General features: G+C 43.3%; 1 protein-coding gene across 1 annotated transcript in view; it reads left to right on the forward strand.

The window, feature by feature from the left end:
* KALRN (kalirin RhoGEF kinase) overlaps positions 1-15,074 on the forward strand; it is a 694,022-nt gene that overhangs the window by 605,988 nt on the left and 72,960 nt on the right. Inside the window, exons 35-36 of the mRNA XM_052653860.1 lie at positions 9,981-10,264; positions 11,663-11,767. Of these exons, the coding sequence (XP_052509820.1) occupies positions 9,981-10,264; positions 11,663-11,767 (389 nt within the window). The remainder of the gene's footprint in view (positions 1-9,980; positions 10,265-11,662; positions 11,768-15,074) is intronic.

Genomic DNA, 15,074 nt, shown 5'->3' on the forward strand with positions numbered 1-15,074 from the left:
CACAGTTTGTTGTGATCCATACAGTCAAAGGCTTTGGTGTAGTCAATAAAGCAGCAGCAGATGCTTGTCTGGGTTGGGGGAGGGGATGGACTCAGTGCCCTTTGATGTCTCTCCTCCCTCTGCCTCTGGCTCAAAGAGAAGATTACACAGGTGAAACTGAGGCCAAGGAAACCTGACAATGAGCAGTTGGAGATTTTATTTTACTCTGCATCCAGTGGCATCCTGCCAGGAGTCAAAGTAGAAAGTGTGGGAACAGGGCACTGAAGCAACCAGCAGTAGTCAATGGAGATCTGGACTGAATTAGAACAGAATTCCAAATAATTCATCTATATTAGAGCTAGGGGTGCTGACTTTTCACTCTCGTGGAGATTGCTTTGTCTGTTGGAGAAGATCCTGATATGAAGAACTAACGTCCCAGTGGGCTTTGACGATGAAAAGGATTCCTGCCCTATATGGATGCCACTGGGATTTGGAATTGTCCCTGTGATTCAGATCTCTGTGCACATACTCCCAGGATAGGACCAGCGGGGAAGAGAAGGGGACCAATAAGTAGAAAGTAAATAAGAGAGAGCTCAGAAACTTAACACAATATTGTTAGTCAATCACGTGTGCTAAGTCACTTCTGACTCTGTGACCCCATGGACTGTAGCCCACAAGACTTCTCTGTCCGTGGGATTCTCCAGGCGAGAATACTGGAGTGGGTTGCCATTCCCTTCTCCAGAGGATCTTCCCAGCCCAAGGATCGAACCCAAGTCTCTTATGTCCCCTGCACTGGAAGGCAGCTTCTTTACCACTAGTGCCCCCTGGGAAGCTAGTACAGTCAACCATACTCCAATATAAAATTTAAAAAAATTTTTTTAAACATAGAGCCCAAAGCCATGTGCTTTTGAGGCTCAGAGTGGACCTTCATTTTGTATTTTTAATTTAATGAGAAAAATAAGATAGATATTATAAATCATAGAGATCTGAATGTTAAAAATATATTTTAAAAAGCATAAAAATAGCCTGAGTAGAGTGGTGAAGAATGATAAGTTGGCAAGGGGCTTACTGAAGAAGAAATTCCTGAACTAAGTGTGTAAAAGCTATGACTTAATAAGCAGGAAGCAGGGTTTGCACCATGCATTTGGGACTTGAATCAGGCTAAGAGGGAGGCAGGGAGTATCCTGAGCCTGGCTTTTGCCAGCCTTAGTCTAAGGTTGTGGTAGGAGCAATGGCAAGGGCAACAAGTTTCCTAGTTTTTGGACCAGGCTGATTCTCCCACTCCCACATGCCCTGTTGCTGTCACCGTAGCAACTTTCCCCTGCTACCAGGCGGCCCAGACACCAAGATGGGCAACCAAGTGGTTTTCAAGGAAGTCAGCCATGCCAGGCACTGGTGGTGCCTTGCCTCAGGACCTCATTGGAAAGTACAACCAGGAGACTATTTTTGCTCAACATTCTGCTAAAAGACCTGCCAGGGCCCTTCTGTTGTATCATGAAGGACACACTAATACGGTAGGTTTTGTGCTCTCCGTGCTTATAAACAATTGTATTTATGGGTTTATTACCCAGAGAATTTCACCCTTGACCTTCCCATCATACACCCTTCTCTAGATGTGCAATTTCCAGTGTGGAAAAAAAAAAAGGGTGTGATACTTCTGATTTTTATATTAAGTAAATTATTTATAGAAAGCCAAAGAAAGCAGAAATGTTTGGGCATATATAATTTCTATGCTGCTGCTGCTAAGTCGCTTCAGTCATTCCTACTCTGTGCGACCCCATAGACGGCAGCCCACCAGGCTCCCCCATCCCTGGGATTCTCCAGGCAAGAACACTGGAGTGGGTTGTCATTTCCTTCTCCAATGCTTGAAAGTGAAAAGTGAAAGTGAAGTTGCTCAGTCGTGTCCGACCCTCAGCGACCCCATGGACTGCAGCCTTCCAGGCTCCTCCGTCCATGAGATTTTCCAGGCAAGAATACTGGAGTGGGGTGCCATTGCCTTCTCCGTATAATCTCTATAGACAGATGTATTTGAATGCATTCACATTACATATAACTTAAGACACTGACAGCAATAAGAATGAGTTTACAATTATTCTTGTATCATTGGAGCTGAAGCAAAACAAAATAACAAGAGTTTAAAGGACTTTTTTGTAAATATCTAATGAGTTTAGAAATCTTTGTGATTTCTTGTGATTTCAACTACTGGAGTCAAAACTTCCAAAACAATGTTATGATGAATACCAGCAAGAATTTTATAGACCTATTGTCCATCTAGAGGGTGGGTGATGAGGTATGACTAATAAAGAACAGCTAGATCCCAAATCTTTCAGCAATTACATAATACAGTGTGTGAATTACATATTATGTATATGTATTACGAATCACATCTGCCTTTGGGATGTGATTGAATACTGTCACTCAACTGCAGAAGACTGGATTAAAATGAGTTTTCCTTCTTGAGTTGTCCCTGTGAAGTCAGTGTAGAAAATGGTGGGCCAGCTTAGTGAGTTATGCATCTGGGGCACTCGTAACCTACCAAAACCTTGGGTGCCATCTGTACATGTGTGTACTCTGAGGTCCCAACCTAGCCCTTCTAAGGACACCATTCCTGGTCTTTGGGGCTATTAAACACACAAAACTAATGGAACTGCCTTCTTTTTGTCTAGGAGTTGTGGCCCTTCACTTTCAACTCACTTTGAGATCAGTGGAAAGAAAGCTGAACCAGTATTCTGTGATTAGAAAACTGGCAGGTGACAGATCTGTGCATGCAGGTGTATCCTAAATTTGCATTCTTTGGTGACTTGTACACAATGTATTCTTGCGGAATAGTTTTGCAAAATTTACAGTAGAGCAAAAAAAGAGTAGAAGCTTGTATTTTTTAGGTGTAGCATTAAAAGTGAAATAAAATGAGGCAAAACATTTCAGGAAGAAAATTTAATTTATAAATGAACAAAATTTCTAGTATATTCAGTCACTACCCCTGTTGTATGCAGATATCGTATATTTTGGTTAATAATGAAAGGTCACCCAACTAAAGGAATGTGCAACATAGACAGTGGACTTACTAGGATGTGTTCAAGTCTATAAACTCTCATGGGCTTTATTCCAGTTTTCATATTTATGTCAAGCAGACAGCTCTCATCTCCTGTGGTGCTTAGAAACATGATTCTTGAATACCTAGAATTATGGAACCTTTCTCTCAAGGCTTTGACCAATAATGTTGATATGTTTATTCCAACCCCATGATATTATTATCTGAGACCCTAATACTCACAGCCATTCACTTGCCTGGTCATCAAGCCCATCAGAAGCTCCTGTTCTGAGGGATACCCTGTAGATAAAGAGGCATGTGTCATCTCCAGGGAGTAACTTGTACAGCAATGACCTGGTAGCCCAAGGATGTGACTCCTTCTTCTCCAGTGAGATTTCAGACATTGATTGTAAGTTATTCCAAGTGGGGAGGGAGAATAGCACAGACTAGCAACTGGTAGCCCTAAGTTTTTCTTTGTTTTCATGAGGCATAGCACTTTGAGGTTAAAAATGGCCTTATGTTATCTAGTCTAGCCTTTAGAAGAACATACAGATGTGGTGAAGGAAGATACAGAGTAGAAGCACAGACTTGGAACTAGGGGAGATAGTTACGGTTTTATTACTTTTTGTTTAACTTAGATGGTACTCCCAGTGGAAGTATAACATTTGTTATAAGCGCTTCACAAATATTTATTCCTTAATCCTAATAACAACCCTATAGGGTTGATACTAATGTTATCTTCATTTACTGATGAGAAAACTGAGATAGACAGAGATCAAGTAATTGGCCCAGAGTCACAGAGCTATGCAGTGGTAGGGCAAGACTTTGAATGCACTGTGTCTAATCTGTCCATTTTACGGATGAAGAAACAGAGGCCCGAATGTCTGTCCAGTGCTGCCATCTCTCTGTGGCCATCCATTAAGTAGGCACCAGTAGATTATTCTTGAATCATACAATCAAGGCAGGGAAATTATGCCAGTTATACTGAAAGAGTTTTCTTTTTTAATCTGCTTGAACAGAATATCATGAAGAGATGAATGTTGGTGTCAGGAATTCTCTAGTCATCAGCGAAGCCTTGGAATGTGTTCTGTGACCATGCCTCATGTCTGCTTCTCTTGGATATTAAGGAAGAAATTGGGCAGCTTAGAGAAGTGGCTAGGGAATTAAATTAGAATGTTGTCTATATACAAATAGAAACTCAAAATGAATGAAAGACCTAAACATAAGACCAAATACAGTACTATGAAACTCCTAGAGGAAAATGTAGGTGCATACTACTCTTTGACTTAAATCACAGCAATATTTTTTTTTGGCTCTCTACTCTAGAGTAACAGAAACAAAAGCAAAAATAAACAAATGGAACCTAATTAAACTTAAAAGCTTTGGCACAACATAGGAAACCATAAACAGAAAAGACAACTATGAACTGGGAGAAAATACTTATGAACAATGCTACCAACAAGGGATTAATCTCCAAAATATACAAACAGCTCATATAGCTGAATATTAATAAACAACAAACAACCCAATCAAAAAATGGCCAGAAGACCTAAATAGACATTTCTCCAAAGACATACAGATGGCCAACAGCCAGCCACATGAAGAGGTGTTCAATATTGCTAATTATTTGAGAAATGCAAATTAAAACTACAATGAGGTATCACTTCACACTGATCAGAATGGCGATCATCAAAGATTCTAGAAATCACGTGTGCTAGAGAAGATGTGGAGAAGAAGGAACCTTCTACACTGTTGTTGGAAATATACATTGGTGCAGCTACTATGGAGAACAATATGGAGAGTCCTTAAAAAACTAAAAATAGAATTATCATATGATCCAGTGATCTCATTCATAAGCAGATATCCAAGGAAAACTCTAATTTGAAAAGATACCTGCTCCCCAATATTTATAGCAGCACTATTTTTAATAGCTAAGACATGGGAGCAACCTAAATGTCCATCAACAGATGAATCAATAAAGAAGATATATAGTATGTGTATGTATATATATATACACACACACATATTATACATATAATGGAATATTACTAATCCATAAAAAAGAATGATATAATGCCATTTGCAGCAACATGGATAGACATCAAGATTATCATTTTAAGTGAAGTAAGTCAGACAAAGACAAATACCAAATGGCACCCCACTCCAGCACTCTTGCCTGGAAAATCCCATGGACGGAGGAGCCTGATAGGCTACAGTCCATGGGATCGCTAAGAGTCGGACACAACTGAGCGACTTCCCTTTCACTTTCACCACTTACATATGAAATCTTAAATGATATAAATGAACTTATTTACAAAACGGAAACAGACTCCAGACATAGAAAACACGTTTATGATTACCAAAGGGGAAAGGGGGGGGATAAATTGGGAGTTTGGGATTAACATATACACATACTGTATATGGGCTACATGGGCGTCCCTTGTGTCTCAGCTGGTAAAGAATCCGCCTGCAGTGCAGAAGACCTGGGTTTGATCCCTGATTGGGAAGATTCCCCTGGAAAAGGGAAAGGCTACCCACTCCAGCATTCTGGCCTGGAGAATACCATGGAGTGTACAGTCCACGGGTCGCAAAGAGTTGGACACGATTGAGCAACTTTCACTCACTACTGTATATAAACTAGGTAAACAAGAAGGATTTACTATATAGCACAGGTAACTATATTCAGCATCTTACAATAACCTATAATAGTGGAGAATCTGAAAATATATATATATATATGTACACACACATATGTATAACTGAATCACTTTGCTAAATACAAAATCACTTTGCTTAATACACCTAAAACCAACATAACTTTGTAAATCAATTATAGTTCAATTAAAAGATTTTAAAAACAAGCAAATATGGCAAAAAAAATTGTCTAGACTTAGACAAAATAATTGTCTACCTACCTAGGTGGTAGGTGAAAGTGAAGTCGTTCAGTAGTGTCCGACTCTGCGACCCCGTGGACTGTAGCATACCAGGCTCCTCCCTCCATGGGATTCTCCAGGCAAGAGTACTGGAATGGGTTGCCATTTAATTTTTTTCTATATATTTTTCTCTGTCTCAAAAATATCTCATAGTAAAATCAACCTCAGAATATTATTTTTTCCTGATCTAGAAAGGATGGACATACCCAAGAACTTTATTACCTGCGCATTACCTGTCTTCCCAGTGACTTAAAGCCAGAATCCCAACCTTATGAGGCAGTTTTTAATGCCTCAAGGCTAAAGAGGAAGCATTAGCTCAGAACCCTGGAGAGATGTGGAGGTGCCTGGATTCTGGTCCTAGCTTTATGACTAACTGATCTGTGACCATGGATTTCCCAAATACAAGCTTTCCTTGTCTTATCTGTAAAATTAGTGAGACTGAGATTGTCTTCATCATTGAAATGTTGTAACACATAAATTATATATAAATGTGTATTTATATTAGGTCAGGAAGCAACAGTTAGAACTGGACATGGAACAACAGACTGGTTCCAAATAGGAAAAGGAATACGTCAAGGCTGTATATTGTCACCCTGCTTATTTAACTTATATGCAGAGTACATCATGAGAAACGCTGGACTGGAAGAAACACAAGCTGGAATCAAGATTGCTGGGAGAAATATCAATCACCTCAGATATGCAGATGACACCACCCTTATGGCAGAAAGTGAAGAGGAACTAAAAAGCCTCTTGATGAAAGTGAAAGAGGAGAGTGAAAAAGTTGGCTTAAAGCTCAACATTCAGAAAACGAAGATCATGGCATCCAGTCCCATCACTTCATGGGAAATAGACGGGGAAACAGTGGCAACAGTGTCAGACTTTATTTTTTTGGTCTCCAAAATCACTGCGGATGGTGACTGCAGCCATGAAATTATAAGATGCTTACTCCTTGGAAGGAAAGTTATGACCAACCTAGATAGCATATTCAAAAGCAGAGACATTACTTTGCCCACAAAGGTCCGTCTAGTCAAGGCTATGGTTTTTCCTGTGGTCACGTATGGATGTGAGAGCTGGACTGTGAAGAAGGCTGAGTGCCGAAGAATTGATACTTTTGAACTGTGGTATTGGAGAAGACTCTTGAGAGTCCCTTGGACTGCAAGGAGATCAGCCCTGGGATTTCTTTGGAAGGAATGATGCTAAAGCTGAAACTCCAGTACTTTGACCACCTCATGCGAAGAGTTGACTCATTGGAAAAGACTCTGATGCTGGGAGGGATTGGGGGCAGGAGGAGAAGGGGACGACAGAAGATGAGATGGCTGGATGGCATCACTGACTCGATGGACATGAGTCTGATTGAACTTTGGGAGTTGATGATGGACAGGAAGGCCTGGCGTGCTGCGATTCATGGGGTCACAAAGAGTCAGACACGACTGAGTAACTGAACTGAATGTTGCATAAACTAGCAACTTGATGTTCCTTTTTATAATATAGAGGCTAAAAGAATACATGGTAGAAACACAGATGTTGGACTAAGATTAAATAGTGTAGTGGAGTCAGATCTAGGTATAAATTTTGTTTCTCTGCCACTTACCAGCACTGACCCTTGGTTTCTTGGAACACTGTATTTCCTAAAATGACAATCCTACTAAATAGTACCTATCTCAGCTTGGGAAGATTTGATGAAATAACGGTATTACTATTGTAGTTGTTACAAATCAGTCAGTTAACTGTTGTGCCTGGAAAGATACTAGAATAAATTCTCAAACAGCTCATTGCATTCATTTTTCAAAGATAGGATGAGCATCACATGCCAATTATTCTTTGAAGTAGCAATAAACTAAGTATAAATTTTAGACTAAATGATGCCATATTCTTTTGCATTCAAAGTGGTTTAGAGGCAGCCCTGCCTCAATACAGGACCCTAACTGTAAATGACAAATCAGAGATGGCTTCCAATTCTTGAATTCTCTTTTATGTGGGCTGTGGTTGAATGGCCCTAATTGTTTACACAGAATAAACTTGAAACAAAAGTGAGAATACTCTTGATTTTTATTTGTACTTTGTAATCTGTCCACTTGCCACTAATTCGTGCAGAACGCACCAAAGCAGAACCAGATGACAGAGAGGCAAGAAGAATGGTCAGTCAAAATTTGCATTCTTCAGTCTCAAAGCCAGCCTATGGTTTGCCATAGAACAGAAAATGTATTCAGTCATCTGTCTGCGTAGTAGTACCAGGCACAATTAATGTAGCTGGGCCTCTAGCTGTGCTGACATAACATACGCTGATATCTAAGTTTTGAAGGCTTGGATTTAATAGAGCCTTGTGGTATCACATGGGTATGGTGAATGGAAAGCCTCTGCAGCTTATCAACAGAAAGATAAGAGGTCCACTACCGGTGCTTCTGAGATGTTTATCACCCAGGCTTGTGAGAACAAGAGTTTGACCCATACCAAACACTTGAGAAATAATGTCAATACAACCAAGACCACAGCCAACACAGAATTCTCTGAGATAAGATTATGACTTTGTCCTTAAAGGGACGTCAACCAAGCCAGTCGATTCCCACATAGTCCCTGAGCTGAGCAACCCTCTGAGTGTTCCTTCATACCAAGGGGCTTTAGGAGCTCAATTTTTAATGCTTCTACATGCAGATATTCTGCCGTTGTTTTCCAGAGTATGCGCAGAACTCTGACCATAGCTAAGGAAGTTCCCACAGGGTGAAGAGCCTGAGCTTGGTGCCTGTGAGATCCACCAGGAGAGAAGCTGGAGGCAGCTCTCTATTGGCAAAAGCATTGATTCACTTTAAGGTTTTATATTGAATGTATTGGGCAGGTGTAGGCTGCAGGGCCTCCAAGGCCAGGTTAGACCTCTAGTCTGGGTCTCAGATAAAGTCATTATAGGAAAAGATGATTTGGTCTTTGAGACAAGTGGGTGTGAAAAGTCACAGCAGTACTCTGTTTAAATGCCAGCCTGTAAACTGGTACCAGGGTAAGAGGGCCCATCAAGGGTGAGGTGAAAGTGGTCAGGTGTTCTCCCAAGACCTTTTGCCATTGAGAAGCAGCAGCACAAAAGAGACAGCTCACCTTTGATGTGCCATCCAGATACTAGCCCTATCACGTCTTGCTTTGAAATGCCTCACATTCCTTCTTTTGTCCTCGCTGTGTCCTAGTGTGGCCTTCTGGATTCAGTCTTCTTCCCAGGGCTATGTTACATGCAGTTACCAAGTTAATTAAAAAACAAAAGCCCTTTTTATCACCCCGTTTCCCAGTAGAGTCTCATAACAAAGTTCATACTCCTCTAGTTTATTATTAAATGTTGTCACTCTTCTTTCTGTCCAGTTTCTCCTTCTCTGTTAATCTGTATCTCATTTAAAGGATCTCTTTAAGGGCTGTGTTAACTTATTTTTCCATTTTCCTGCCTCTGTGCTTTTGTTCCTGCCATCTCCCCCTTTTGGAATTCCTTCTCTTCTATTCAGACACATCTTTTCCATTAAAGCTTTTCAGACCGGTCTTGCTGCCTACACTGATCTGACCCTACTCTGAACTCTGTTTCTTTATCGTCTAGAGTCCATGCTAGCCCTTTGGCAATTAATCATATACTGCTTTGTGCATTTATCTTTATTTTGCGTGTCCTGTCTTGCCCTTTGGCTCTTGTCTTTCTCGCTCTCTCTGTCTCTCTCTCTGTGTATGTAACTAAAGAAGGGGTTTGAAAATAAAATCTGTCTTATACAACTTTAGAATACTCATCAGTGCTTTATGACATTGGTATCAGTCGATGAATCTCACTTAGAGGCTTGACTTTTTTTTCCACGAAGGCCAGGGTCTTTGTCTTTTACTGCTACTGTATCCACAGCACCTGTGGATTGAGTGTTAGCTACTGCCATCTGATAATAAGGGTGTTTCCTTGACCGGGATCTGCAGCTGGCCTTGACATTCTGCCTTGTGCCCTGCTTTCTGAAGCCAAGCTCTTATCCCCAGGCTGGTAGCCTACCTTAAGTGTCCTGACACAGCTCTGCCTATCTGTTCTTTCTCCTCAGATGCGTACTCTCATTCCTCAAGTGAAAACGGAGGCAAGTCCGAGTCGGTGGCCAACCTGCAGGCCCAACCATCCCTGAACTCCATCCACAGCTCCCCGGGGCCCAAGCGGTCCACCAACACCCTGAAGAAGTGGCTGACGAGTCCCGTGCGCCGGCTTAACAGTGGGAAAGCAGATGGAAACATCAAGAAGCAGAAGAAAGTACGAGACGGTCGGAAGAGCTTCGACCTGGGGTCTCCCAAGCCTGGGGATGAGACGACCCCCCAGGGAGACAGCGCTGACGAGGTAATTACACGAGGCCTCGGAGCCTTCCGTCAGGAGGGGCTTCTGACGTGCCTCATTCCTGGAGCCTCAAGAGGTGTCCTTCAGCAAGGCTTGTGAGCTAGCCGGATTCTAACTCCCCATAGTTGGTCTTCTTGGGCCTAGGTATTTTCAAGATACCTAGTTTGAATGCAGTTCCCTGCACTGTACAGTAGGACCTTGTCATTTATCCATTCTAAATGTAATAGTTTGCATCTGCCAACCCCAAACTCCCAGTCTATCCCTCTTCCTCCTCCACCCACCCTTTGGAGATGGCGGTCTAGGCCCGCAGGGAGCCAGTGGTCACCAAGTCCCCAGTCTCTACTAAAGACTACATAAAACCTGCTAGGACTTTTATTTACCCATTTTTAAAATATTTGGTTGGTTGTTTAGGGTCTTAGTTGCCGCAGGCAAGATTTTTAGTTGTGACCCACGGACACTTAGTTGTGGCATGTGGGATCTACTTCCTTGAGCACGGACTGAACACTGGCCCCCTGCGTTGGGAGCATAGAGTCTTAGCCACTGGACTCCCAGGCAAGTTCCTGCTAGGCCTGTTTAGAATAAGAATAAAAGGATGGAGATCATTTCACTTGGAAAACAAGAGGACTGTCTTTTGAGATTATGACTATTTTCGAGTATGTTGAGCAGTGCCATATATAAAAGGGAGTAGACAACTCCTGGTTGCTCCAGAGGGGAGTATTATACTTAACAGGTGAAGGTTTACAGTAGGCAAGGTTTCAGCCTTTAATGAAGCTCAACTAGTAATGAAATGGGCCTTCATGAAAACAAATGAACATCCATATTGGAAAGGTTTGGGAGAGCATATGACCTCACGTAACAATCAGAGAGACCCATGTCGACCCGATGGTCGGACTGGCCAGCGATCTCCTATATCCCTTCCAAAGCTGGGGTTCTGTGGTCAGAATATAAATGAGGTAACTCTCTTACCTGGCAAACTAACCTAGTCTAGTCACTGACATGGCTAAGAAGTTCTTTTTGATATGAGACCAGACTCTTTATAGTTTTATGCTATCTGCCTTTTCTTCCTCTGAGAATGACAGTCGAGCCTGGTGACGTTTAGACTGTGGTTTAATCGTCATTCATAAGCTTAAAATGTTGGTTTCTCTCTGACCGCTGTCTCAGCCTTTCTTTTCCTGGCTAATGAGTAAGGTAGATGTCTTTCATGTGTGTGTGCGTGTTTTCCCCCATTTGGTCCTCGCTCTCCTTTGAGATAAACAAGGGTGCCCATTCCACACAGGGAAAAATAGGAGTGTGTTGAGAGAGGAGGGTACCATATATTGCTTTTTAAGAAATCCCAAGTCCTGAACCAGCGGACATCTCTAACTGTAGGGAACAGTGACTAATGCTGCTCTTTTGTTCTAGAAGAGCAAGAAAGGTTGGGGTGAAGATGAGGCAGATGAAGAGTCACACACACCCCTCCCCCCGCCTATGAAGATCTTTGACAACGACCCCACGCAGGACGAAATGGTAGGCTCCCTTTCCCACTTGGAAGAGCCATGTGTGAAATGTGATTTGGTTCAGTGTGTGTGGTGAGGGTAGTAATGCTCTCTCTCCCTTGTTATCTCTTATGCCTCATGGTTCCAAGATGATGCAGATTCCGTCTGTATTGGGTTGTGGGGACTAACTTTATGCTGGGCAGTGTAGGGGTGGATTCTCAAAGTTAGAATTCTCAAAGTGAGAATCTGCCTAGTACCAGGTCCTGCTGATGAAGGATAATGTCTCTCTCGTTGGAAACAGCAGATCCCAAAAGAAACTACTTGTCTCAAAGAGGAAGCTGAGACAGTTCTAGGTTGTGATCGTTCTGTTGTACATAACTGTTCAACCAATGTTTTAGTTGATGGTTTTCCTCATCCTTAACTCTAAACTCCAAATCAAAGTAACTTCCAGTCGAGCCTGGTGCAAATAGCGTAAGGGATGGAAATGCTGCTAAGGGGAGGTTTTGTCATAGATGGACAAACCCAATATGCCAGGTTGCCCCAGTTCCTTGGTTTGCAAAACCTGCTGTCCCAGTGGCATGCAGAGGCTCGCTGGTGTTGGGAATGCGTGCGTCCCTGTGTCTCTGAGCACAGCTGGTCATCCCAGCTGTTCTGGGGCAGAGCTCAGGCGGGATTTGCTTCCGGTACCGAGCTGGGGCTCAGGCAGGCAGGTCCCTCCTTTCGTAGTGTAATCTGTCGCCACCCTTCCTCACCTCCTGAAGTGCTCTCACTTCATCGCATTTCTCTTGCTTCTTCTCTGCGTTTCTGTCCTAGAGGACTGGAGGCGGAGGTGGTGACTTCAGTGCTGTTTTATGGTACTGTTGGTGGTGGCTAGCCGTCCCCCCAGGGTCTCCCTGGGCTCTCTCGTGCTGTGTCCCACACGCAGCAGCCCCCTCAGAGATGGTGGGCCCAAGTTGTACGGGCAGGGAGCTGACCTTCACAGTGCCACCCAGGGTACAATTCAGGAAGTACTAGGTACAGTTGCTTCAGAGTTCCTGGTGAGATCCCAGATCTTATTTGCATTCTCTCTGCTTTGCGTTTGGATCAGTTGTCCCCAGACGTTACTTGCACTGTTCCTCAGGGCTAAGCTAGAGGGACACTTTCCACGGACAGGCCAGTGACTGCAGTGTGAGTACTGCCCCCCTCGGTGACTCACCCGTGAGAAGCACACAGTTACAGCCCCTCCTAAGGTGATGCCCTGACCCTGGACTGTTGGAAAGAGAAGGAGAGGAAGCATGGCATGCTGCCCATCCTGGATTCCTAGAGGCAGAAATACCTTCGCCTTGAGATGGGAACGAGAACTAACCTGCTGTGTTCCCAGAGGCCTATTGTGAAAGGTTCTAGTAGCAGTGAGAGTGTGTATGGGGAGCAGGGTGCTCAGGTCACGTATCTACCATCCCACACTGCCCTCCACATGGAGGTGCCAACTTACAAGGAAAGGTCATGAACCCTCCCCCTCGAAATCCCTCAGACACGGTTTGTTTTGGGGAAAGGATGTTGTGTTGTTTCTGGATAATCTTTAACTGTGAATGCAGCCTCACCCCAGACACAGGATTACGGCAGACGGCATCAGCCCCTTTTAAGACAAGTGAACCTCCTCAGTCCTGTTGTTTGATTTCTGAACTTCTGTTTTCCTGGAATATTTGGGAGTGGGACGAGCTTCAGAATTTTCTAGCAAATGGAATTGGAATTATTAAAATAAGTTTTAAATCAGTATAAAAGAAGTTTTAAAAAGTTCATTCATTCTAGGATTATGCGGTTACTTTAATTCTCCTTGTTTCCTTCTATTTGTTCATATGCGTGTATGTTTTATTGTTATAATTCTGAATAGGCATATGATGTGTTTGGTGTTTTATATGTTTAATACCTATAAAATTAAATATAAATAGTGTTTAATATTTCCTAAAGTCTTATTAATTTTACCTTCATAGCTGTAATTTTAATAGTTGAGGACTATTACGCTTATGTATCATAGTTGGCTTGACCAGCCTGTTTGGGGATATCCTGGGTTGTTTCCAGTTTTTGCTGCTCTTGGTAATACTGCTGCAGATCGTTTGGTACACACAGCATTTTTTCTTTTGACTTCCTTCCTTGGAATCAGTTCCCGGGGGTAGGATTACTAGATTGAGAAGTAGCTAACTTGGATTTCCAAAGAATCTTAAGCTGTTTTCCTGCTTTCCAGGAGAGGTTGCTCTCTTAATTACATTCATTTGATATTATTACCCCATCTCAGAAGCAAAAACCTCAAGTCAGTCTTAGATGAGACAACAAAAAACTTCCTGTTTGAAACTCTTCCCCCTAACTTAAGGAACAAGCTTGAATCCAGAGCCCAGCTGGGAAGTTCAGCTTTCTCCTCCCACAGTCGTTATGCCCGTTTGTCCTGGGCCCTGGGAACACCATTGCCCTCTGCTTGGAAGTGCGGGGTGGGTTAAAGTTTACACATGCCTGTAAGGTTAACCAGTTCCCTCCCAGTTTCTCCTCCAGTAGGAAAAGGAAGAAAGCAAAAGCAAAAGCACTGTCCCTCGGGGAGCAGGGACGTTGACCACACAGTCCCATGGACCAGTCCTCACTGCTGATATGAAGGGAGGAGGAAGGCCCTGGGCTTGAGCCTCCTTTCACTGTGAGCAGGGTCGTCCGTGTTTGCTCCAGCATGAGAGGCACAAGGCCTGCTAAAGCCCTTGTTACTTTCGTGTTTCAGTCCTGGGCCTTACCAGAAACAGTTGTGTTTGTGGAGGAGAGAGAGGGTGTGTGTGTATGAGAGACAGAGAGAGAGACTGGGGAGGCGGTTTCTGGTCTCCCAAGTGCCCTGCCCCTAGCATTTCTGCCTGAAACAAAGTGACTGTCTGTACTAAAGATCTGCATCTCCGCAAAGCAAGGACAGTTTCTCTTTAGACACAATTGAGGCTAGGTTTATTGACCCCTCAATTCCTGGAATAGCAGTGGGCGGCCCTGTAGTGACCAAAGTCCTGTCCGCCCCCTCCCCTGTTGCTGTCAGTGGGCTCAGCCCTTCCCTGTTGGCCTCCCAGGAACCCAGTGACCCTCCCCCAGCTCCTCTGGAGGCCTGCCTAAGCAGAGCCTCATCTGGCCCCCGCTTCGCTGCTGGCCAGAGCTCCTGACAAGGGGTCCGGCAGGCCTGCCCCACTCCCGCTCTACCCCTATCTCCCTCTGTCATCTCTTCCCTCTAAACATAGAGCTTTGCTTCCCTTGCCTGCTCTGAGCTTTGTACTTGCTGTGTTTCTTCCTAATTGCTATTCCTCATTCCTGGCTAATCTGCTTTTCCCTTGCTGCTCAATGTCTTG

The sequence above is a fragment of the Budorcas taxicolor genome, chromosome 1 (genome assembly GCF_023091745.1).
Source record: "Budorcas taxicolor isolate Tak-1 chromosome 1, Takin1.1, whole genome shotgun sequence".
In the NCBI taxonomy this organism is placed as follows: Eukaryota; Metazoa; Chordata; class Mammalia; order Artiodactyla; family Bovidae; genus Budorcas; species Budorcas taxicolor.